We start from the raw sequence: 26,594 nt of genomic DNA, 5'->3' as shown, positions 1-26,594 counted from the left end.
GTAGCATATTTTCTCCTGATTTTTTTAAGACTGTTTTATACAGAAAGAAACCTAACGCAGTACTTTATGTGGATAAACTAGGAATTCCCAACCTACTTCGATCAATACCCTCGATGAAAATTTTATTCTAATATTTTACTTTATAATTGGTGACAACCAGTCCTATAAAGCAGAGATATTCCATTGAAAGGTTATTTTTTTTTTCATCTTCACAGTGAAATGAGGTTAATTAATAATCATTTCTTTACGATAGATGTTTATTTATTCACATCTTATAAAATACAGTGTGACAAAGTTAAATAGACATTTGTCAAGATGGTATATGTACAGTATGGGCTCCTTTTCAATTCCAATCCCAGCAAAGCCAGAGATTGGTAGAAAAGACATCCTACTTGGATATTTCATGAGGATGATCTACATTTGTATAAATTAAAGCTGCTGAGAGTGAATCACTCTCGAGAAGAAGACATGGAAACATAGAATTAGTAGTTTAAAATTGGAATGATATTTTGAGAATCCTTCCTCCAACTCCTTAATCCTCCTCCTCTTCTTTCACGAAGACCATGGTGTGGTGACTAGTAGGCGTAGTTGATTCCGTATCCGTTGAAGGCCATGTGTGCGACGGCGGGGGCGGCGGAGTAAGCAACTCCGAGGAGTCCTCCGTGGGCAGCCACAGCGGGGGCGGCGTAGGATGCGCGGTAAGCGGGGGCGGCGGCGACGGCGGCGGGGGCGTGGTAGGCAGCCACGGCGGGGGCGGCGTAGGCGGTCTTAGAGACGACGGGGCCGGGGGCAGCGACGGCGGGGGCACCGTGGTAGCCAGCGGCGTAGGCGGGGGCGGCGGCGTAGGCGGGGGCGGCGGCGTAGGTGGCGACAGCGGGGGCGGCGGCGTGGTAAGCGGGGGCGGCGGCGTAAGCGGGGGCGGCGGCGTAGGCGCCGTGGTAGGCGACGGGGGCGGCGTGGACGGCGGCGGGGGCGTAGGCCAGGGCGTCGTTGCTCACGCGGACGTCAGACTTGCGGACGGAGGAGAAGGGGGTGTCGATGGTCTTGGAGTAGGTGGACACCTGGCCGAGGTTGCCGTAGCTCCTCAGGGTGTTCTGGTGCTGGGAGGTGATGGCGGGGGTGGCGACGGCCACGGAGGGGTGTCCGTAGCTGACGGCTGCGGGGGCAGCGGCGTAGCCAACGGCACCGTGGGCGGCATAGCCGACAGCAGCAGGGGCTCCGATGAATCCAGCGTTAGCGACAGCCAGGACGGCGGCGAGGATGACGTACTGTGGAAGAGAATGATGGAGATGTCAACGCTTGCATCAAGCCTAAAAATTAACTTTCTTTCAACAATCTAACGATTTGATCGTTGGATTATTCTTCCTCATAGGATAATCCTCCAAAATTGATAGAAAAGCAATGGCTGATGCCTGGTTTCGCTGATGGTAGGACCCCACCGCCTTTGTGACGGTGCGGGATTCCTCGTCCCTTCCCTTCCTTCCCTATCCTATCCCAGGAGGCGTCGTCGGGCTCCTATCGCGGCGGCGCCTCCTTCCCTTCTCCTTCCTGTCCTCCCCCTTCTGCGGTGCAGAGGTGATTAGCTTATAGCTTCAGACCTCGGCCCAGGAGTGTACCCCCACGAGCCCGCCCTAAGGTTTCGAATCCTTTGTTTCTTTCAACAATTACCTGCGTCATAAGTATTATCGATTAATTTATGAACATCCATTGGCCACCGGCTGTATCGAGATGTTATTTATATATAAAAACTTAGAGGTGCAGAAAGGGTTCTTGGGTTCTCCACAGTGTAATTGGCTGCTTGTCACCAGACGATTCAAAGAATGGTTTGTTCTTTATATTCAGAGGATTTTATGAAGAAGCCCTCATTCAGAAGTCCCTCTGCGGATGAAGAACAAGTCGTCTTTTGAGACTTCGGAAGATAAGCAGCCAATTAATTAATCGGCGGAGAACCCGAGAATCGTTTTTGCATCAGCTCGCCGATAAAATCTATCCAAAATTTCGGTAGAACAACAATTCCAAAGTTATGTATGAAATTTATTTGGCTTTATCTATCCTCTTAATTGGGATTTTACGTCGTGAGTGCATTAAACAATTTATCTAAGAATTTTGGTGTCAAATCTTAACGAATATTTCTCTCCTGTAAGGTTTAGAAGCATTACTAAGAATTTCTCGAATTTAAGTCATCTATATTTCGGAAATTTGTTGAAAACCGTTGATAATATAAACGGAAGAGCCATTTCTATTCTAAAAAATCTACATGTTCGTTGGAATGCATCATACATCTCCATGAAATTTATTTAGCCTTTACAAAGCGCTAATTTGCAGGGAAAAAAAAGAAAAAAAAATTCTACTCTCGCTGGAATACTTCATATCGAAAGATATCCTTCAGGAGAGTACTCTTTACTGTACTTTTGAGTTTTCTGAAGTTATTATTTAGATGAATAGTGGTATTTTTGTTTCACTTGCAGGTTTCATGATTACTTTGGCCAAAATTATCTTTAAAAGTGAAGAGAAATTGGGCAGGGAAAGTGGTAAAATGGAGTAAGTCTGCTTATGAGAAATGGTTGCCCTGACCCGGTTAAATAGATTGATGTGCATAATGACTTTTTAATTGTTCCGATGATAAATGATTTGATTGGGCTTCGTTACGTGATGGCGTATTTCTTTGTTGATTCGATGGAGTGGCATTGACGTTAAAACAGCTTCATGCGTCAATACCCGTAAATGTGGAAGCTGAGATTTACTCATGACGACAACGATCAACTCATCAACTTGGTACTTCAATTAATGTGAACAATAAAGTATGTAGATATAATGAGCCCACTATAGTTTATATACGGGTTGTAAACTGTTATTATTGATTGATTCGTATCGTCGAAAATCAATCAAAATAAGAAGGATTTCTATGGTAAGCATCGTGAAAAATCTAAATACTAAATAACAAATGGCGATCGCCCGATTTTCAGTTATTTGCTATTCCCCCTGTAACCCAGTAGAGCAATTTTAATCTTAGAAATCGTAGTTTAATGGACTAATCGACATTATGGATCGATAAATTAAAATGCCAGTTAGTTCCGCGCCTCAGAGGAATATGCTTGAAGCTCTGAAGAAATAGAGTTACTCATTGCCTGTCATCTAAATGTTTCCAAAAGAACTCTTCATGCTTTTGTAAACTAGAAGATAATGTGGAGCATAACTGTTGGCGGTACAGAATAATAGCAATCCTTGTCCTTGAATTGGTCTTCCTCATATTATGCTATGGTAGATATCCAATAGTGAAGAGATCTAGTTTCGTGAAAGTAAGTCAATCGGTGATGACGTGGGGAGGGCGCTGAAAGACTCACGTGGGGGTCTCTTAGTGAAAACTCTTTATGTCCCATCTCTCATTAATGCTTTCTTCTCTCTGACATTAGTTCCAGGTGCTAGTGCATTATTCTGCAGTCCCTTATCCTCTTTAACATGTGCGAGTGGATGGATGAGTACAACGTAGAGGCAAACCGAACCGTCGTTTTTTACCGTCTCCCAGAAATAACCCATTCCCAGTAACCCACCGGTCAACTACTTCTCGTTGGGCACTGTGAGATTAGAAATACGATTGTCTACCAATGATATCCGTTCATGACGAGGATGTATGGAACTCTATCTAATATTTAACTCTTGACTAAGTGGCTGTAAATAGAGACTCAACGGCTGTTCCCACGCTCGGCACCCAAGATGTAAATAACCCTCTATATTTCCAGCCTCATTTTATTAATTCCTATTGCATTTCGAATTCCAATGATTCTATGTCATCATCATCAAACTGGGTAAATCTTAAGATGGAGACTTTTGCCTTTTGATGAGAGAAAATGCAGCCTACCTCGAAAATAATCCGCATGGATTGAAGGCCCCAAGTTAGGTTCCCTGGACTTATTTGCTTTAAACTTTTATAGAGTTCACAACTTCATCGGGTAGAATACTCCGACTCAGTTGTCAGTATCGTTGTACCAAACACCCTGACCCTAATTGGATGATATTGTCTCCAATTATCCATCCTGGATAGGACTAGAGTGCCTTCACACTGACCTAATAAGAAAAGGGAGCAAACAAGCAAGATACAAGCCGTACTGTGAGGAAAAATAACAAAATGATGGGAGTGAAGGATGGACATTTATGCCGCATCCTTTATCTGAACATTAGGAAGTTGCCTAAAACTTTAAGCAGTGAACGTGGCGTCTGTCATTCTTCATATCCTTCACGTTAGATGTCTTATCCTTGATATGAGCACTATAATCCAATTGGGCTGCCAATTACAGTACAGCAGGAAAATAACGTCCTTCCAAGGAAAAATAATCCACTGCATTCGAAAACCCCTTGTTCAGAACCCTGGATTTGCTATCGCCTACTGAGTTGTACCCCGCCAAAGAAGTCTGAGCCATTGCTCGCTTAACTCGGCGTCAAGTTGGCAGCCTTTTGAAGTGAGGGACTTACCTTGAAGGCCATTTCGAAGATGTGTAGACGTTCGATCGTCGAGGAGCGAAGTAGGATTGCAGGAATAACCGTTTGGTTCGGAGCGAAGGTTGGATCTGATCCTTGCCGTGTCGAACGACCCTATTTATACGCGGACGCGATCGCTTCGGAGAGGACCGCGGGCTTATCCGCTAAAAGAAAAGGGGTGTGGGAGGAGGAGCAAGGGAGGTGGAGCTAAGGGTAGGTTGGGAGAGGAGAGGGAACACTCTCGTGGACCCGTATCCGCGTGATGTAAGATCGCCTCAATTACGAGCGATTTTCCCCCCACCCCCAAGAAACAGTACCTACGCGCACACCTCCTTCGAAAAATAATTTTCTTTTTTTTTTCATACACCTCACCTCCTCCTCCTCCCGTCTTAAACCGTCTCCTTTCAAAACTCTCCCTTTGGACGAAAGGGAGGCTCCCATCACTCTCACTTTATCCTCTTCTTCCTCTGCATTATCTCTTCCGCGGAACGCGAGAGAGTCAGTCATTCCCGCACATTTTTTTTCCTTCTCACTCTCGTAACCATCGCCATCACTCTCCGCTTCCCTCCCTCGAGGTATAGGAGGCTCCGGGCGATGAGTGGCAGCGTCTTGAGGGATGGGTGGGGTACATCTCCTCTCCCTTTCTCTTTCTCTCTCTCTCTCTCCTTGGCCACGGAATCGCTGGATTTCCTAACGCGCTGCCGATCTTGCATGTTGAACTCGTCCGTACTTTGCCTGCTCCTTTCCCTCATCCATGATACATGTATTAGCCGTTTCCAATCATCCGTTTGGCATTTAATTTTACCCTTCGACGAAACGGGAAGTAGGTATTTATGTGGTGCAAAGCATCATTTGAGGGGTAGACGTGAAGTTTGGAATCCAGATCGTAAAAATTGCATTGTAAATCCTTCACCTATATTCTCTCTTTGAACTGTCCATGGTATTACCGATCAACTTATGGTTAATGAAAGGATTCTAGAATGGAACTCATGTGTCAAGTTATGTGTGAAGGGTGATGGCAAATAGTTTCAGTTCGAATCAGTTCCAATACATTTTTATTAGCGCCTTGTCTCAGGGTGTCGTAAATAACTCTCTTTGTTCCTTTTTTGTCATTCAACCATTCTCTTCGCTCTTCCTCTTGTGAGAGGATCGCTGGAATTCCTGACGCATGATTCGAGTATGTTTCAAACTTCCGTATATGGCCTAGTCTAGGCCCTCTCCTATCGTACACGATACATCCCCTTGTACTGACTCCACCCTCGCCCAATCCGCCAATGGGCTGTGGGGGATCGGCCACCATAACTCCAAAGATAGATAGTTTGATATATGGGGAAATTATGAGGGTTGGAATTCATAATGCTTCTCTCCTCTTTCATTCTCAATTATTGAGTTTTTTTCTTTCTCTTGACATCAATTTTTAACGTTGATTAGTATCTAAGAGTAGAGATCTTGAAGAAATTAAATAAAAATTCAATAAATATATCCATTTCATTGCAAAAATGACCTTATGAAGTGCATAAGTATACCAAAACGTTGGCAAAAATCTGTATTCAAATTCAAAAACTCTAATCAACGTAATCTCAATTATCTCATCTATGACATTTAATCAAATCCTAAATGAGTTCTTTGATAAATCAAATGCCATTAACAGGATCAAGGAAAGCATTCCTATTCAAATTTCGCATTAAAAATGAACGATAGATCGCGGTGGCGGTATTTATTTCATGGTAGTAATTGTGACTTTTCTTCGTGAAAATCTAATTGGACCTCATCTTCTTTATATTTCAATCAGTGATTTCCCGAAATCTCTTCCTCCTTAAATCACCGTTACATTTCTGTATTACACAAATATCTTGCACATGACATGTGTCTGAGCTAGGCTTACTCTGGCAATTGAACACAATTTCTTTGGATTTGCGCCAATATTTCTGAGCAACTATGCCACTATGCATTAGGTAAAATAGCTTGGAGATGATCTCAGAAATTCCCGTTTGATTTCTTGCCAAGGAGGTTAATTTTTTTACTGTTAAAATGTCTACTAATTTAATGATTACATGCTGAATGATCTGTAAATTATACGAAACTCATTTGCAAGGTATCCTGATTGTTTGAACAAAGCATAATAGACTCTGCTTTGTTTTTTTTCGATTATCACTGTAATATTTATAATCGGCCACAAAATTGGACGAAAATGCCATTTCTTCAGGAGAGGGAACTGAACTCCAAGCTTATGACGCTTGTTTTTTCTTAAATCCTTATTAATGTGAAACCATAGGGAACGCTTCTGAAATAATTTTATCCTGTGACATATGGTGACTCCGATCAATTACTAGAAAGTTTCAGATATCGTAAATACCGGAAATAAATCCTAAAAGAGAAATTCGTACCTTATAAACAAGGAAAAGGTTTTAAAATGGGGATTTCAATGGCTTAGTGCTATTTCTTCCATAAAGGTTCTCCAGCTTACCTTCTCCCTATTTTTACTAGCACGTAAGCTATTATTCTTCCTATGGATATCGATTTCTCGTTGTTTTTCATCGTTTTAAAGTGGTACAACATCTTTCATTTTTCATTCTTCCAGCATGGTTGACGTAGGAGTATCACACACCCCATTTCGTCATCCTGACGGGTAGAGTCGAGATGCCCCCGTTTTTCCCTTCTCATCGACGCCACCCTCTCCACCGGCTCGCCGGTGACCGTTGCGGGAGCGAGGGAGCAGCGATTGCGTTGCGAAGCGACGTCCGAGACATGATGCGGGTGCGGTCCCGTGAAGAGGACTTGCAACTGCACCTAATTGCTCTCCTCGAATGAATGAGAAGGGGTTTGAGGGAGTGATTGCAGGCCGTGGTCCTGCAGATGGAATACGAGGATGAGGATTACGCCCTCTCGAGGTCTCCAAGCCAAGTCGTTCCGCTCTCCCAATTCCAGGTAAGCGATCCCGAGTCACCGACCAAAGCAGTTATCTTTCACGATTCCCCAAAGGTATTGCGCAGTTTGCCTCACGAATGATTTCATTTCTTCATGTCGAAGGAGCCTTTGAACCACTTACTTTTCCATCGAATGTTGTCTAAGAAAATTTTAAGGCTGACCGATAAATGGGCCTTGCCAGGAAACTTATTTTAGAGAAAATAAATCCGCGATCGCTTTTTTTTAGAGGCAGTTCAATCTCTCCTCTATCACTTCTGTGTGGTTTGTAATGAATATGTGTTTGGCAACCAGTTCTTTCAGTAAATTTATTTTGATTGGTGCCAATTTAGAAAATTGAAAAAAATATAAATTTAAGCTATTTCATAGTGTTCACATCTTAATTGAACGATCAAAACTGCATTCCTTTGAAAAATTGTGTATCAATATCATGATAAGATATAATTTTTGGTAATTTTGGTCTTGATATTTTTTCCATTCAATAAAACTGTGAGCATTACGAAACTATTCATACCTTGCTCACTGTTTAGAAGCAGTTACACTATATTATGCCCGCCATGATTTCAATCATATGGAAATTGACGTCAGAGGCGGAATTTGAACCCGGAAATACGAATAGTTAGCGATTAAAACTGACAACACTCCCATCTGTATCCATCTTTCGTCTTCTAAGGATATTATTGTACCCCAATCTCACCCTTGTGAGCCATAATCTACCATTTGGAGAATATATAAAATTTATGTAAACGAAAATCGAAATGCCCATATTTCTTTGCTCCTTGCAGGTATTTGAGGCAATTAAATCTTTATAGTTCTCTCTTTTACGTAATAACCATTCATTTTTGTTTTGTACGTTTTTTTGTAGCTGAGATTGCGGTCAACCCGGTGATGAACTGTTTTTGTCATTTTTAACTTTTGAAGCAAATTAGTCTCACAATTAATATCCGACATCTATAGAAATGATTACATAATGAACCAATTGCAGAAGGAAAGGTGGAGGTGAAGAAGGGCAAAGGATGATGACCACGAATGAGTTGCATACGAGAGGCTAAGAAGAACGTAAAAGATAATAAATACGTCGCCTTACTTAACTTACTTATGGTAAACTCCATGCTTTATGGCCCAACATAGTCAAGTAGTCTTCTCTTAACCGTCAGATGTACCAGTGCATATTTTTATATGTATATTTATTTTTTCTCTCCAGATAATTCATGTTTTTTCATTAAGTATCTGATTTCAAATGTTCTTATATGTGGTTTTAAGGATTCCTTACTCATTGTGTTTACAATTGTTGGGAATATTAAGAAAAATAATATTTTTTCAATGCATGAGCTTAAGGTTACGCCGTATTCACCGATGAGAGAATAAAATTATGCAAAATAATGATGAAGGAGAAATGATTTTCGAGTTTTTTTCGTAACCTGGTGATGAATGAACCCGAGCGTTATTTCGGCACCATTGGCACTGGATGTCGGAGGAGAATAGAGACGAAAGCTGGGTCGAGGGCGTTGACGGAGAAGCGGTGCGGACAATCGAGAGGAGAATTCCGTGAAAAATTCGGTGTGACGACGAGAGTCGAGTGAGAGGATGGGTAATAAATTGCCGTGTCTCGAGGCTCTGAAGTTTCCAGGATCGCATATTTGTCAATCAAGTTAGGACGAAGAGAAAGGAAGATGGGCTCTCGTGGATGAATGGAGATTGTGTAAATAGTTTAGTGCAAGAGAAATTTGGACGGCGAAAAAGGTAATTAATAAATATTACCGAGCGGTTGAGAAAGGCTTTGACGCAGCCAGGTACATCTATCATACACGCGTCAACGTGCCTTCTAATTACTTGACCATTTTATTTTCAAATCCTCCGTACACTTCCATTCTGAAGGAAAGTATAAACTGTATGCATATGTAAGGAAACAGTTTATCAGAACTTTCATTTGGAGTATGTTTATCAACGGAAGTGATATATGGACAATGACAGCAGTGAAGAAATCAAAGGTGGAGGCCTTCAAAATTTTGTGCTGCAGAAGAATGATGAGGATCAAATGGATCGACCGAGTAAGTAATGGGGAGTCCTAGGAGTAGTAGGAGAGAAGAGTAGCCTCATGAAAACATTGACAAGAAGATGGAACAAACTTATAGGCCATATTTTGAGACATAATAGTTTGATGAAGACAATCATCGAGGAACAAGTGGAAGGCAAGAACGGAAAAGGAAGACCTCGAATAAAATATATGGAATAAGTAAAAATGGATGTGGAAGATAATGAATAAGTAGGTGTGAAAATATTAGCTGATGGGTGGATTGAGTAGGGAGCTCCATCAAACCAATCTAAGGATTGTTGACCAGTGATGATGATGATGGGGCGTCTTATCAGGGTAAACCGTGCACACAGGGAGGACTGGGGTACACATTCTGCTACAGTAACCTATCAGTCGAATAGGACGCTATAAATCAGCATCTCCCTGGCACTTTTCATGGATAGCAAACCGGGTTTTTTTCTACCTTTGAATTCCTTCCTTTCCATTACTTCAGCGGTGCAAATTTCTGTTGCCTCCTCCAAATGCATATTGACTCGTTTAACACCCTACCTTCTATTTTGATCAGTATATTCTGACCGTTTAAGTCTGCCCCAACTGCTTACTTCATTTCTTTCCATAAACTTTTGGATGATGGCTCGTTTCATTCTTAATGTATGCCAATGCATCGTTCATTATATCTTTATCGTTTTACTATCACTCTGGACTGGCTGGCTAAATAAAAAATTAGGCCTTGCACATTCCAAAATGAACTATATATGTCATTGTTAACTTTTGGGACATTTGCCAGTCTCACTATCATTAGCCTACATCTATAAAAATGATGGCATGATGAACCAATTGCAGAAGGACAGGTGGAAGTGAAGAAGGGAAAGGGATGATGACAATGAATGAGTTGCATACGACAGATTAAGAAGGACGCAAAAGAGAAGAAACACGTCGACATGATAAGGCTAGCGGATAGGAAAAAGGGATGTAAAGCTGCGTTAAGCCAACCTTAGAATGGTTGACTTATGCTGCTGGTGATCTATAAAAAAATCTATGGATCATTCTCTTCGTAGGATGGTTTTACATTTATCTTGGAACTGCAAATCTGGTTTCCTGAAATGTAAATCTCTATCGGTGGCCCGCGGCATGCCTTAACCCATTTCTTCCCAATGTTGCGTGAACGCAACGCAACGCAAACGCGATTTTTTTCTTCGTATTTGTTATTGATAAGTAGTTAATATTTTTTACATAGGTAGTCCAATGCTTTTTAAAATGTTATGGATTTTTCTACGGAAGAAATTTAATAACTTTTGTTTTTACAATGGCCTTTTCATTTGTATGTAAGTCGTTATTTTAGGCTATCTTCTAAGTTTACATATTATGTAAAATCTGAGGCACTCGATGATTATATCTCTCTGCAAATACAATTATGCATTTGTATTCTAGGCCATTGCAACAAATTGGGTGAATTTTACTAAGTGGTTTTCAAAATATTTAAGAATAAAGCAAGTATTGCGTTCGCGCAACATTGGGAGAACCCTGGTAATCTAGGGAAACGGCGCGCCGCGGCGGTAGTCGTTTAGAGTGTTTCTATCGACGCGACGGCGCGTTACTCTTCCATCCCCATCCCAAGCCTGGTGGATTCGTCGAGCCCCTTTATCGCGGCAGCGTCTCCTTCTTATTTCCTTCCCTTCCTCCAACTGCTCATGTTATGGCCTAAAAGTCGCCGACGTACCAAATCGGTCTCAGGAACGCATAACCGCGGTAACGGCATACTTCTTTATCTGTTGAGGTATATTTTTTTTTGCTATCAATCCTTCCTGTTCTTCTTTTAGGCTAAGTTTTCTTCCCTCATCCCTGATCACTCAATCCTTTTGGCATCACCGATAGAAGTAAACTAGATTCATCAACGTATTCTCAATCCACCCATCAAGGTAGGAGAGTGATTTGATTTTCATGTCGTCTCTCCTTAATATCCATAGTCGAAAATATATATATCTATCCATTCATCGTTTATTTGAAGGTTTAATGCTGGTTGGATGGCGATCTTGATTAATAAAAGCTTATTTTATCCCCATATGACCCGTATTTATTGGAGGCATATCAACTCAAAATACTTCTAGTTTTGGTCAACCATAAAGGTACCTTTGCATGAAATTCATTTCAATCCACCTCAGACGCATAATAAGGGTCTCTGATAAGTGAAAATGATTCAAATGGTCTAAATAAAATGTTAAACCTTGTGAAATCGTGCAATTCTGGGATATCAGGGTCATCACTAAAGCAGTATAGAAACAGAACTGGGGACAATCGTTTTTTTCTCATTCATAATGGATTGAGAGAGAGATATAATTAATTAATGGGCCAGTGCCGCGCCCATAATTTTCAGGTTTGCCCCTTCATTCAAATAAAATTTCATTGTTTTAATTCTTGGAACACCATGGTTTCTCCATTAATGAATATCAGTGTCGGTTTTGATGAGGCATTCAAAGAATTGGGAGCAACCGTAGAAAATTTTCGCGTTAATCACTGTAATTATATTTTCTTGCACCACTTATGATTGGTAATGTAAGAATCGTACTCATTCATATTCAAAATCGAAAGTCTTTCGGCTTAAGCTGGTATAACATATATTGAATATGCCGTGTATAGCTTCAATTACATCTCTTACTTGTTGCATGAATTACCTTCATCAGTATCAAAGTATTTCTTAACAAAATGTTTCAGCATGTCTGTACTTACTCTTCCAATTTATATGAGCATTTCTGGAAATAAAAAGTTTTATGGGCAGTTTTACCGTGCGCTGCGACAATTTCACCATATTTATCCAAATAATTAACGCAGATAAACTATTCCTAACTTGTAATTTAGCGTTAAATTTGGCAAATAGTAATTTATTTTTTTATTCTTGTTTTCACTACAATCCATTTCACTCTATTTAAAAAAATATAATCACCATTATTGAAATTCTAAGACCTTATCGAGGTTACATTCGGATTACCCATGTAAAAAAAATTTCAACCAAACTATTGAATTATGTTCATCATGAAATACATATAACCTGTGGTGTCATGGCAAAATTACAGTGCTGGAACGCACTTTCCATAACTTTTTTAAAAGTGAAATATTACTCCGTGCGTTTTTTTATAAGAAGTTATTATTTGCATACAGGTATAAATTTTTTTTTAAACAGTGCCAGAACTGCGTTCCGGCGCGCTCCGGCACTATAGCACCATTTCATATAACGTAACGAGAAAATTTGTTATTTAAATGAAGCAGTCCCCATGAGGCACACGGTACCCACAAAAGGGCAGTCACAGAGTATTCTGCAAAAAAAGGAATGTGAGCATATCTGAATAGGTCCCATGGAGAATTTCATCTGCTCATCGCGCCTGTTGCCTGCGGAATCGCTTCTTTATTTCACGAGGAAAACAGTATTTACATTCCCTTCTCGATGATTTAATGGTATTGGAAATAAAAGGATACCTAGGCATTAGGCACTGCAATGGATTTGGATACTGATTATTATTTTTTCTGTAAGAAATATGGTTTAAATGATAGCGATTACCATATCATGTCTGCACCAAAAAGTTGATTGCTGGAAAAACCACTTCAATAAATATGCGACGCAAATGCCTTACACGTATGTTTATAAAATTAATTCATTCAGCTTTCATCCTCATTCACATGGTGCCCTGTCTGAATTATCATCTTGCGAACTTTTGGATGCATTAATGAGCATGATAGCGCTTCAGATAACATATTCTATGCTAGGACCTAAACTTGAAACCTATGCGATATTTTTGTAGGTATCAGTGTGTCTGCATATATATATAAGTTATGTATATAAGTGTGTCTGCGCGGTACTTGTAAAATCCACGTTGACGGTTTAGTGAAAGATTAGTGATTAAACGTAACAGACTATACTAAGGCAGGTGATGTACCTCACCCATATAGCACAGCCTGGAGTTTGTGTATTTTCATTGTGTTACATAAAAAAGCAACACGAGCTTACGGCTTATAGTCGACTTTTTTTACTAAAATCTCTTTACAGCAATATTTTAAGTATTTAGAAACCTCATGCCACGAGTGAGAATAAGGAGCAAATTGAGCTGTATACATTTTTAGTGGCTTATGGCAATTGCTCGTATATTCATCCCAAATGTGCATATCGATGGCTAAGTTCTAACAACACGTATCTCAAATTCGGCTGGTTTGAGACAGGCATCTTAAGCAAAGTGTAATTGCATTAAAAAATAAAATATAAGCAAAGAACAACTCTTTATTAGCTAATGAATGCTTCTTTTTCAGTTTTATGAACTTTCAGTTTTTAATTTCAGTGTGCAAGTAAAAGAATTCAATCTTTTTTTGCTCTCCTGAAAAGTGGCTATTTTTGAGATACGTGTTGTTAGAACATAGCCATCGATATGGCCCAGACAGTGGTGCAGCGAGGGGGATTTTGGGGGATAACCCTCACCCCCCAAGAGCTCAGAGAATTTTTTAAGTTTAATTGATTTTACTTTAGGCAGCGATTCTTCCGGATTTCCTTCCGCGTTTATCCAATTTCACTGGACAATATTTCGCCACCGTTCCAATTGGCTTTCTCAGGTCCACTGAAGTGTCGATGCAGGATTTTTTTCTCTTTATGTACACCCTGTTTGGCGCCTATTTTGTGGAGGCGTACCCTGATTGGTCGATATCTTGGGAAAAATATCTGCATCGAAATTTCAGTGGACCTGAGGAAGCCAACTGGAACGTTGGCGAAATATTGTCCAGTAAAATGGATAAATACGGAAGGAAACACGGAAGAATCGCTGCCTATCCTCATAATCTCCGCGGAAGCCTACTTGGAAAAATCATTTTACTTTATTAGATTAATATTACTTATAGGATAATGTAAGAATTAATACAATATCCCTCAGAAAGCCGTAAAACTCACCATTTTCAACCATTTATTTCAAAACATTTCTGCAAAAACCCGCACCTCCCGCTTACCCTGGTGGGTATTCCATACCCCTCGACCCCCAGTATTAGTTGCGCCAACCCCTTCCCCCCCCCCCCTCCGATAGTCTTAATTCCTATCTGCGCTCCTGGGCCCAGATATGATATGATTTCTTGTTTCAACATTCATGCGAAAAAAAATATTCGCTGTTGCCTCACATGTTTTGATAACAAAAAAACACCTGGTATTTCATCTGTAACTATTTTCATTTTCCATAGCAGGCATTATATTAGGTGATATACGGAGTAAAAGGATTATTTTTGTCATGGACGAAGCAATGCAATATTTTTTGGGTGCGTTTTATATGTAATACTTCATACATCTTACATGTACCAATAGCGTCATTAGGTCTTCCTCATCGTGCTATTCAGAAGGTTGGTTTTACTTTCAGAGTACTCTTTGTTCCGATTTTTTTCATAGCAACTCTATGATACTCCAACTTTGGAACACTTGTGAAATTTTCGGTAAATATGTTGAAAATTCGCCATCTATGAGCTAGAAAAACATCCAAAAATGTATTTATAAAGTTTTTGTGAATTCACGTGGGAAATAGCTGAGTAATCGTGTTTGATGTGACAATGTTAGCTAAGGTTATTGAGCCAACGAGGTCTCAGAAAATGGGTTGCTATCGTAAATATCCCACTTAAAGGACATTGTAAAAGTTAACGTTGGAAGGTAATCGCAAGGAATTGTGAGAAAAGATAATGGATTTTAAAGTAGTATGTGCTCCGAATTGGAGCTGAACATCTATGGGGGAGGATTGAGAATAGGACCGTTTATGCATGTACCCAGCAAACATACAAATGGAAAAGGTTCTTAATGATAGCGGCATTAGATGCATAAAGGCCAAGTAAGCGAAGAAAGAAACGAGGTCTTCAAAATGGTGGTCTAATGATCGCAAAATAGTAATTGTGGAGGGAGGTAGTGTATGCACACGAGGCCTTTGAGATATGATTTAGTATGGCGTGTATATAGAGGGCTTGGAGCAGAGAAATACGAATATATAGTTGTAGAGAGTAGTATGTACAAAGCTGCAAAGGAGGCAAATAACTGATAGTTAGATATACTAGATAGATAAGTGTTAGATATAGTTGAGTATTCATGGACACCATAAATTCATGGGAAGGCATTGAAGCAAAAGAATGAGTGTAAATAATGAATTATGGATATTGTTGTGAGAGGTTAAATAGTGGAGGAATCTTATCCTCTTATATGCTTGCTGGGTGCGTGAATATACAGACCTATTCTAAACCCTCCCAAGTAGATGTTCAGATCCAATTTGGTGCGCGTACTACTCTAAATTCCAATATCTTATCTTCATGCATTACCTTTTACAATGGCCTTCATGTGGGAAATTTACGAGAGCAACCAATTTTCTTGGACTTAGACCGCTCAAGAATCCTTACAATTGTCTTCAAAATGTATGTCAGGTTTTGCATCTATTTCTTAAAAACAAGTTATAATCAGAAAATTAGGATAGTGTACAGCCTCAAAAGTTAATTTCACTTGGATCAATTACGGATCACTAATTTCAATAAGGATCAATGAATGAGTCGGGAACAAAGTTCAACCGTGGATATTTAATGGCAGATTTTGCTCTATCAAATTTTAATCTTAGTTAGTATATAAAGATTGCTGAAGGACTCTTTTCTTGATATCTTAGTTCTGAAATTATTTTTCAAATATTTTTAGCCTGTATAAAAAATTTCACATTCTTTATGTATCCCATTCAAAATATTAATCCGTAATTTATGCCACATTATGAACTTTATAAAATTTTGCAAAAACTTGGAAAATTAAATAGCCAAAAATTATAGGTGCTGAACTCACAAATATTTACGATCGCAAATTTAAATATTACCAAGCTCTTGGGGACAACTTTCAACGCCAAAAATGGATGAAAATATGTCTGTCTGCAATTACTTTGACGCAGAATTATTCCTAGAAGCTGAAATTTAATTAGTTTAAAAAATTTCAATTTATGGGTCATGTACCTAGTATAGGTTATTTAAAAATAACCATGTGACTTTATCTTAAATAATTTTTTCGACACTCACGGTCGTTGAACCCATTCGTTCTTTTGTAGTGAGTTTTATGCAATCATGCGGTTATTAAATTATTCAATGTATTGCAGTTTTTCCACTCATTTTTCTTTTATAAAACATGAATCATGCAATAATTATGCGCTCTTATCCCACATTATTTGTAGATTAAATTTTAGCTCTATTTATAAATCAACGTTATATCCGAAACATGAATAGATAGTATATTTTTATATGGTAGATATGGTAGCGCAGATGACAAAAAAGCCTCAAAAATCACTCTTCGTTTAAATTTCATTGCTAAGAATACCTTTTGTAAAATATTTTTCTAAATCACAAATCACTACGTTTACTTGTATTATTTTATCCAAATACGAACCTAGTTTTTTCATTCCATTTTTTTACGATTCCTCTTTTATCTTATATTTATGGCACCTTTCAGCAAATTTATATTCATGAATTCGCTATCTCTTATATCACTGTGGCAAAATATTGTCGGGTTTGAACTTCGAATTTGTCACCAACGATAAATTAATATTTAGATATAGGATTTTTTTATTGGATTCATTTCTTCATGAAAGCAGGAGAGTAAGGGGCGATTTTTCACCAGAGTTTTATTGTCCCGTAAATCATCCTGCATTTTTTTTATCCGACCCGGCTAGCCGCTGGAGATATTAACACCTCGCCAATATGTCACCCCGTGGGATTCACGCGGTTTGGCTGCGGGTGGCCATGGCAACATCCATCACCAACAAACAAGCCCTCATTCAAGCTGCTGCACTCTCGACCGCATTCTCCGCTTTACACTTTTCCCCTTTTTCTCTCCATCCTGTCGGAACACATTCAACCTGTTTCAAACCCTTTCGTCATGGGTTATATTGACCAGACCCTGCATGACAGTGAAAATAGGCCGAACGAATTTTAGCACTCACATTGTTGACGATGAGATATTATTTATTTGGTGGTGGGCGTATCATAAGGAATGGATAGGCTTGGATAATTTATGTTTAGGAAAATTCGTCAAAAAGTAGAATTGTATTCATTTATTACGCATCTCAAATGTTTTCACCTGTTTTAAATGCAGAATACCTGTCTCTTCAGTCAATTTTCTTTAGTTACTGAGGGAATTCTTTGTTTACCTCTATGCTTACATTGAAATGAAATATCATTATGCTTTGCATGAATAGAATTTGTCATCAAAGGCGAAAGTAATGAAACTGCTTTATTCAAATTATCGTAAAAGTTATCAGAATTGGTGCTAGATTGCTGGAATTGATTAAACATTGAAGAAAAATACAAATTTCCCGTGTATTTCCTGCATGGACTCTGGTTTATGCATATATTTTATATCTCTGATTCCTAATTATTCTTAATCTCAATTGATTTTTTACGATTGAAATAAATTGCACCATAAATCTTTCTATTCTATCAACTTTGATTCTTAAATTACCAATATTATTCCCGGAACAAATTCAAATCATTCATGTCACTAGACCGACCTTATGGTTTATATTTTTTAGCCTAGCTTGCATAATGGACGTGCAGAAGTCATGTTTCATTACTTTAAGCGTAAATTTTTCTCAGCGGGCATAATTTTTTCCTCGAACTGGAACAAGCATCGGATATTTCGGAGAATTCACTAAGTTTCACTTATCCCGTTAATGCACAAGGGAATATCAAGCTGTTAGCTAAACATAGTTTTAATTATGGAACGAAAAAATAACTTTTACTCGTTGCAAACGAAGAAATAGTTTCTGTTTGTCATTGACACCTCACATCCTTCGCCTATTGAAGGTTGAAGTTATCTAACTTATTGTTGGGCTGGTCGTGAGACATTTTGTTTTACTGACTTTTCAGTATCCTTACACTTTTTTAGGCTAAATTAGAGAATAGCGCTATAAGTTCAGAGGCAATTTTAATTTATTCTTATATTCTTTAATCTGTTTCTCGCACACTGAATTTTTTCAGCAGAATTCTCGAAGTATTTTATCTACAATAATTCATGTTTAAAAATTTATAATAATTATTTACTTAAGCCTCCAGTTGAAGAATGCATACTTATTCTTCGTAAATATTTTTAAGATTCCTAGTTATAAGTTTCGTTACTTCGTCGTTTTCCCCATAAATCCCGCATTATTTGGGATTCTCATTTGAATTCCGCCTTCACACCCACATAACTGTAATTATTGATGATCTTAGACGTCTGCACAGATTTTAGCGTTAGTTTAACATGATTCGTTTTGACCCGATTCATTTTCTCCTTTTTTGGAATAAAAATTGATTTGATGTAAGATTTTTCCTGGGTTTATGATGGCACTCAGCTTCAGCCACCTAATTCCGGGATATAATTAATAGATAATAAGAATCAATCATTGTTTGATTAACATTATTGGTGCTAACGTAAGTACATTTAAATTATCCATGCACTGCTACTGATGAGTTCCAATAAGTACAACAGGTATAAAGGGTGAGAGAGATAATTTCAGCTAGCCAGAAGTTTGGTGTGTGACGCCACTTCAGTCCCATCGTCTCTTCTCATAACCATGGTTTTCATTAAATAAAAATAGGTTCACCAATGGCTCACTCGTAAAAATTGTTCTCAGCGGTGCACCGGAAACAAAGGCGGTCCTACCTTAGCTTTTCGAGTTCTTGCGACGTAGTTCAAGTATAGTTTCTAACAAAACAAAGGCGATGAAATTTTTGTTATCCGCTTAACCTTAAAATGGTGAAATTCTGAAATATTGTGCCCTCTATCGAATCCAGGAAATATCATGTTTCTGTCTGTAATAATATTCCCGTGGTTGGCTGTTAAGTTAACCGCTTTTGTGCGTTCTCCTCGATCGGCCACATACTTATATTATCGCTTAGTGCGCTTTCATCAAGATTTTATATATATATATATATATATATATTTCTTTAAATTATATTATTGTATAAAAAACCCGATTGTACCTTTTTATGCATAAATATTGTGTATCGTTTTAATCTTTGTATTTTATATTGTTCATACTTTTTCTTACATAGCCCTGATGATGATTTAAAAATAAATCAAAACGTTGGCTGAAACTTATTTTAAAAATAACCTAAACTCCAAAAAATATTATATCATATATTAAACAAGGTCAAGAAAAGGAAAAAAATAATAATAAATATATATATTAATTTCACTTCCCAAAAATGACGTTAAATTACAGATTAGTGAAACTAGGCAACTCAGATGAAACAATCCTTTGTAGGGGTTGCCATTCCATGAAAATAAGGCAATGTTTGGAAGTGCATTTTACGAATAAGATTTTATCTCATCTGTGGCTCATCATAGTAACATGTTTCCATGTATATTATGAATAAAATTACTTGAACAAACTTGGAAAAATACAAAATGCACTAATAACACAATAATAGGGATTTTTTATTATTTTTAAATTTAATCAAATAAGAGTTTTAGAAAAATAGAAGAGTATAAGCATTTAATATATCACTGGAACTCTATCCTAGAGGGAAATCAAGTTATTGTCTCAAACAGAAATTCAGCTTCCTAATGGGTATACAAAATTAACCACTCGCGTAGCTAATGGGCGGAGTGGTTAAATTTTCTCGGGAAAATAAACTATAATTAGGGCTGAAATCAGAAATTTAATTGAAAGATCATTGTGAACTCGTCGGCGCGCTATGGACCAGTGGCGCAGCGAGGGGGGTTTTAGGGAGATAACCCCCCCCCCCCTCAGAGCTGAGAACTTAATTAAGTTTTATCCATTTCACTTAATTGGATTTATATTACTTATATAAATGTGTAAATATTAATGAAATATCTCTCAGAAGGCCGTAAAACTCACCATTTTCAACTATTTATCTGAAAATTTTTCGAGGGGAGAGCCCCCGTACCTCCTACTTACCCTGGCGGGTATTCCACACCCTTAGACACCCCAGGGTTTTGCGCCTTAAAATCCCCCTACCTGCGCCCCTGCTATGGACATTTTTGAAGACCGATAAAAATAGGCCCAAACAAGACATAAAAATTCACACTACAAGGAGGCAGACTCTATGCAGTTAGCAATGTGAGGGTTTCCTCTAGAGTAAGGAAAGTGCCAGGTTACTTGGAGGATTATGCTTTGTAATGTGCCGAGTGACTGACTGAAGGTTTAAGTGTGACATTAGTGACTCCTGTAAAAGGGGGAGGAATGGAGTAAATGATTTGATTTAATATTTTTGATAATATGTGAATGAATTGACTTAATATTTTTGTATTAGTGTGCCAGTATTACTATAAAGGAGAGGCGTTGTTATGTATGTTCGCTTATTGTTTTATGATGTTCATTTGTCTAAGTATGTATACCAGCCTGTCCAGCAGGAGTAAGTGGCAGTGACTAACGAACTTCCGGGCTCGCAGGAAGCAGCCCTGGCTTACGACCGTTAATTGTAGTTCATTGTGAAGTGGGTAATAAATCCTGTGCCATCCGAAGCATTAAGTATTATTCAAACCCGCAGATATAACATTGGCCCCTTGTTAGAAACCTCACTCACACCCTTTTCGAAAATCCTGGGATCAACTTCGCGAAGGGCGTATCTTGGGTCAGCCTCTCATTGCACCGCGCGCGTCGTAATACATTGATATTGTGACAAATCAACATCCTTGCTCGATACGGGAATAGAACCGATGTTCTGCAAGATCGGCATACCAATGGCCTTGTTGCCGCGGCCGAGACACACAACACTATACGCAATAAATCCGTATTCGAGAATTCCTCCCATTGGGTTGTCTCGCGTGTCCGAATGAAGTCGTACGGCCGTCAATCTCGTTTTTCTGAACGCTACTTTCAACAGCCCTTCGATTTCACTGAGGTATTCCAACCGCCTCTGTCTTTTACGATTGCTCTTTTTACGTCTGCAGCACCCGTGTGATAAATAAATGCTTACGTTTGTGATTGTAAAGTCGTGATGTGCCCATGGGGTAAGGGATGATTGAATCGACGTAAGGGAAAAGGGACAAGGTTGGAATTGAGGAGAGTTGAGGCGTAAAATTTGCACAATTTGTCTTTCCTTCCCTTTCTATTCGGAACCCCAAAATTCCACATTGTGTGGTCGCCTAAAATATCTCTCCGTTTAATCACTCGCCATTGAATACTGAGAATCCTTATCCCGGTCATTCAAGCGGAAAGTTCGAGTGCACTTAAATTTAAATCGTATTCATATTTTTGAAGACTCAGATTAATAATGAGATTGGCTTTATGGACGACACTATTTCAGATTTCAGAAGAGGAAAGCCATTTTTTAATGATCCAAAGAAATTCGCATGTAGAAAACCATTACTAGATATGGCTAAAACGTTTAATTATTAGCTTAAAGCCTGTTATTTTTTATTTCTGTTGAAAACCTATTCTTTTTAGTTCAAATGAGTGAGAATAGCGTTGGTAATCCTTAATACTATAGGGTGGGAAAAAATATTATGTAAAATGGTATCGCAGGAGAAAAACAATGAGAAAAACCTGTAGGGGTAAGTTTTTGACTCTTCATTCCGGCTATTATTTATTTGGCACTGAAAAACGGGAGAACGTGGTGGCAAAGGGGGTTTAGTATCGAGGACGTGCATTTAGACTCCCAAGCTTAAGCAAAAATCTTCGTGATGCGAACTTTTCCAAGGAAGATGCTAGTCTCTTTACTATAAATGTTTGAAATTCATCATACTATGTCTTGGTATGGGATGAGATCTACTCTCGCCAATCTATAAAAACCTTTCGCTTAAAGCTCCTCGTGAGTTATAGGATATTTACATTTAAACAAACAAAACGATAATATGGAAATTTGAAAATAGTTGTTCCCGTTTCAAAGATTGCGTAAATTTTATTCTTGCTTGTCAGAAATATTTTGAATGTGCGAGGGAGAGATTATTCGCACGACTCTGATGCTGATCATGATTATTTGACCAGTAAAAGGAAATTATTCGCTCATTTTTTTTCTTATACCGGAAATCGTTTTCATACATCCCTACATATCTTAATTATTCTTTAACAATGGGCGAATCTGTTTGCTTACAAGTTTGTTTAATGAAATACCTGAAGCGTGGTGAAGACTAAAGTTTAATACAACTCACCTTGGGCTCAAGTCGAAAAATTTTAATATAATTTTCTATTATTTTTATTTTTGAGCTGATAGCTGAAACTTGACTTAGATTTTCTCTAAGTTCTAGGATATATCTATGAATTACTGAGGAGGTGGAGTACGGCATGGAAGTTTTAAAGACAAATCGAGTGAATTTGAGGTATCAGGACTAATCAGAATTAGAAGGATAAGGGAAAAGGAAATTTAAGGCGAGAACCAGCCGCCTATTGGCGCGCCTGACTTAAAATGTTCTGGAAATTTACAATTTATGTATTAATTAAATTTTATACCTCTCTGGACCAGTAAATGTAGTAAGCAGTTATAGATATCATAATATATTTAGAAACCCTTTTTTCTTTAGTAAATAAGTATAGACATTATAAAAAATACCAATGGCCGAGAAAGAGCCATCACCTTTTATCCACAGTCTTTGCGATAGTGCAGTTTAAAGTTTTCATGCGTGCATTAGTAAAAATACTATAAATAATGCTGTATTAAATGTTTTATTTTGACATGTGTATAAAAATAATTTTGATTTTGATGTCACCCTGCGACAGTATGTGACTTCAATATAGAGATTTGAAAGGAGTCCTCAAAAGCTGAAGAAAATTAATCGATAATTTGCAACCCTGACTCCCGCTATGCATTTCCGATCGCGCGATCGAGAATGACTATTCGTGCCGTCAACGTTGAGTTCCACTGTGAGCCTGTCCTTTGTCTCTGCCGTGGAGTGAAATTTTAACAAGTAATATCCCGTGCCATTGAATCCATGTGAGTGGTGCCTTGGGTAGTGAGTGTATGATCTTTGCCGAATCGTGGCTAAGTGGGCGTGGAGATACAGAAAGCTACTCTTGTTCGATCGTGGTTTGGGAAAGAGGGGATGGGGGGGGGGTAGTCGGCGGCGTGTTCTTACACGGATACATTCCTCGCTCCGCCCTCCCGCGGCTTTTGACCCCTTGTGTGGCGCCGGACACCCCCCCCCCACTCGCGTGACTCTCTCTATCTCTCCGACCAGCTGTTCACCCTCTCCACACGATACAGTTGAGCGAATGACGTCACCGATTCGCGGTGGGTTGTCGCTCATAGGCATTGCAAATCACAGTAAACACGGAAATAAAATGGCGCTCTTTATCGCTGAGAAATTTCAGTTTGGCTCACTTAGATTGAGATATAGTGGCGCCATTAGTTTACCACATGCGCTCACGTGAGGAGGTATGTGGTAAACTAATGTGGTTTTACGAGTTTCCTGATAAGCACTCGAGTACCTATGGATTCGTAAGTTTAATCTAATCCTAGGGTGAATGCATGTAAAATTGGCGGTTCATCCAATCATCCGTGTAGTGTTTACCGACATAATCGTGTGCTGACGGAGGCATTTAAGTTTCCCCCTATGATCGGTAAGTATTTTCCACTCGTTCAGGGTTCATGCAGTCATTTTGGCACTCCAGGTTCAAGAAAACCCCATAGTCACCCAGGAAAGCAATTAATGCCACCTAAACTCAGGCGAATACTTGGAATTCCTTAATTAGCGCTCAACTATTTCTACGAGTACTGCAACGAATCCATGGGTACTCGAGTACCTGTATTTCTACTCGAATACCATTGCTAGATAACAAAATTGGGTTCACTCCTAGTGATGCCTACAGTCCTGGCTTCGCATGTTGAAAGCTATGCTTAGAATCCTGTCAATAATGGTAAGTTTTTGGGCAAAAACCGATGCACGTGTGAGTGATTTCTGAGGGACACTTCATGTAAAGCACTTTTTCCGTCATATTCCGCTCTTTAGGTCTTATTGGCTTCGAGGTAGAAACCACGGACTTGGTTAAGACTTAGGATAGACTTAGGTAGAGGCTAATGCAGACGCCAGATTTATTACCAGCTTTTATTCATTCCCTTTTGTCATGCCTTAAATTACCTGATACGTTAGCCCCCCCCCCCCCTCTTACTTGTGCTTAACCATATTACGTTAATGATCTAGTTAATAGACTTCATAAATGCCATTTTTAACGTACATTTAAAATTATAACCCGAATTCTCCGAATGCCAATACCTTGGAATTAGAAGATAATGTAACAGATTACTAATGGGACGAATAATGGGCGATTTATTTGATAGAATACTTTAAACTAGGTGATAAGAGAAAAACATTGTACAGCTGAATTTCATTGAGGCCCAGGTATGTTAATGCAGCACTTTTCATGTTACCGTGCTTAAATTAATTATGCTGATTTCTGCATTCCCTCCCCCCAACCCACCACTAATGGTGCTTTTTCAAGGTTTTATCCTCAAATGGTTCTCCCATCGAAATATTTTACATAGCTTTCAATCTAAATTTTTTCACAAGAAAACTTATCATTTCATTCTTGGTGTTGGTAACAAATATTTGATGAAATATATCTGCTTTTGCTTGATGATGTCACTTCTTTTTTAGTTATTAAGTACCTAAATTCATTAGTGAAATCATTTTAAATAATTCTTATTTATCCAGAAAACCAAATCAAATTATGATTACTAATGTTTGCGATTCTCGGTGCTTAAACTGATATAGTCTTTGATAAAATCCCTCCTTTTTTCTCTCTCGAGGTATTCTCTTGTATGACTAATTTTATAGGAGATAGAAAACACATAAAGCAGTGTACAACAGTTCCATATACCTTCATGCATAACATTATCTCTCTAATGACTCTATTAAATTAGACAGTCCGCTGTTATTCCCTCGATTTAAGAAATTTGGTGGTGATGGTGGCACATGAACGGGTTTTGAATGTGAAGAACTCGCGCGAAAATCAGAGAAGTCTATCAAGGACAGCCTTCCGCGTGCTGTTTTATCGGCACTTGGCGAATGATTGATGAGGTTTGAGATCGTCTCTTGCTCAGTAGGCCAGCGTTTTTCGAATCCGCTCTGTCAGCGTAGGAGAGCCAGTTCCTTTTTGCCGACCGTGCCGACTGCCTGTGAGCAAGAAAGAGCTGAGGTCCGGGATAACCTCCCTCAGGCCTAAGTTATTCCTCGGGTTTCTAACCAGATGATTGCATTGCCTGGCTCCGAAGGCCCAAGTCTTACGTCGTGTGTATGGTGAATTCCTTTTTTAAACCACGTCTTTTGCTCTGAGAGCATCATCGGACTACGCCTTAGTGACGGTGATATCTCCCAATAAAAATACTTCGTTTTTAATGATGGAGGAAAAAGATTGATTTTATATCATTCCTTATATTATCTACGTCTTAGATATCGTCCTTGGATGAAATTTTCATGTGTAATATAATACAGTTGCTTACCAAAAAATATTCTATTTGCGATTTCATTATTAATTGAAATGGATATAAGTAACAGAACAGCACGTCATAAAAAGTCGAAAAAATATTAAGTCGTTCATCGTGAAACATGTTTAAATTTTGTTTTATCAGGCATGTTGTTCAACTCTACTTTGAATTTTTGAACATTCACTTTATTTGAATGTTACTTACGTAATAAGAGGTGAATATTAGAGAGGAATGGGTTAGTATTAGGCAAGGTGGAGAAAGTTTGACGTTGCTTTGGTGAGTACAAACTTACAAGTTATTTAAGGGCGTACTGGTAAGAGTACAAAACAAAGGTGATCTTCAGAATTAAACAATCTCGGATTTGCAACTGATCAGTTTATGACAACCCTCCGTAAAATAACTGCGATTTTCCTCGAGAGCACACATCAAAACTGATCATATATGTGCTCTCAAATTTTTATCTGCATAAGCGTATTAAGAAATTCATTTAATGGGTATTTAACGTGATCATCTGGGAAAAATTTCCCAAAGCCCGATTTCATTACGGATCGATTCTTCCTTGCTCTTTTTACGTACCCGAATTAGCACCTTGTTATCACGTTTGTCCCGTCGCAATCACCCTTGGGGAGGCTACGGTCCCAAAAAACCCTTCCCGAAACCGTCAGACGTTGAACGGGCGCGTCTGATTTCCTTATTCCCATCCGCGTACGAGCGGTATGCGATCGAATCGGAGTGGAGAGGAAGAGAGATGGAAATATCTCGGTCTCGGAGT

General features: G+C 38.8%; 1 protein-coding gene across 1 annotated transcript; it reads right to left on the bottom strand.

Annotated features, from left to right (window-relative positions):
* Positions 1-239: 239 nt before the first annotated feature.
* LOC124156158 (cuticle protein 76-like) lies at positions 240-4,552 on the bottom strand. The gene is made up of 2 exons (XM_046530514.1): positions 4,471-4,552; positions 240-1,268 (listed from the first exon to the last, which is right to left on the bottom strand). The coding sequence occupies exons 1-2, from the start codon at positions 4,480-4,482 to the stop codon at positions 576-578; spliced, it is 705 nt and encodes a 234-aa protein (XP_046386470.1). The 5' UTR covers positions 4,483-4,552; the 3' UTR covers positions 240-575.
* Positions 4,553-26,594: the final 22,042 nt, after the last annotated feature.

This window comes from Ischnura elegans, chromosome 3 (assembly GCF_921293095.1).
Source record: "Ischnura elegans chromosome 3, ioIscEleg1.1, whole genome shotgun sequence".
NCBI lineage: Eukaryota > Metazoa > Arthropoda > Insecta > Odonata > Coenagrionidae > Ischnura > Ischnura elegans.
Note: the sequence above shows the minus strand (reverse complement) of the source record. Positions and strands in the feature narration are given on the sequence as shown.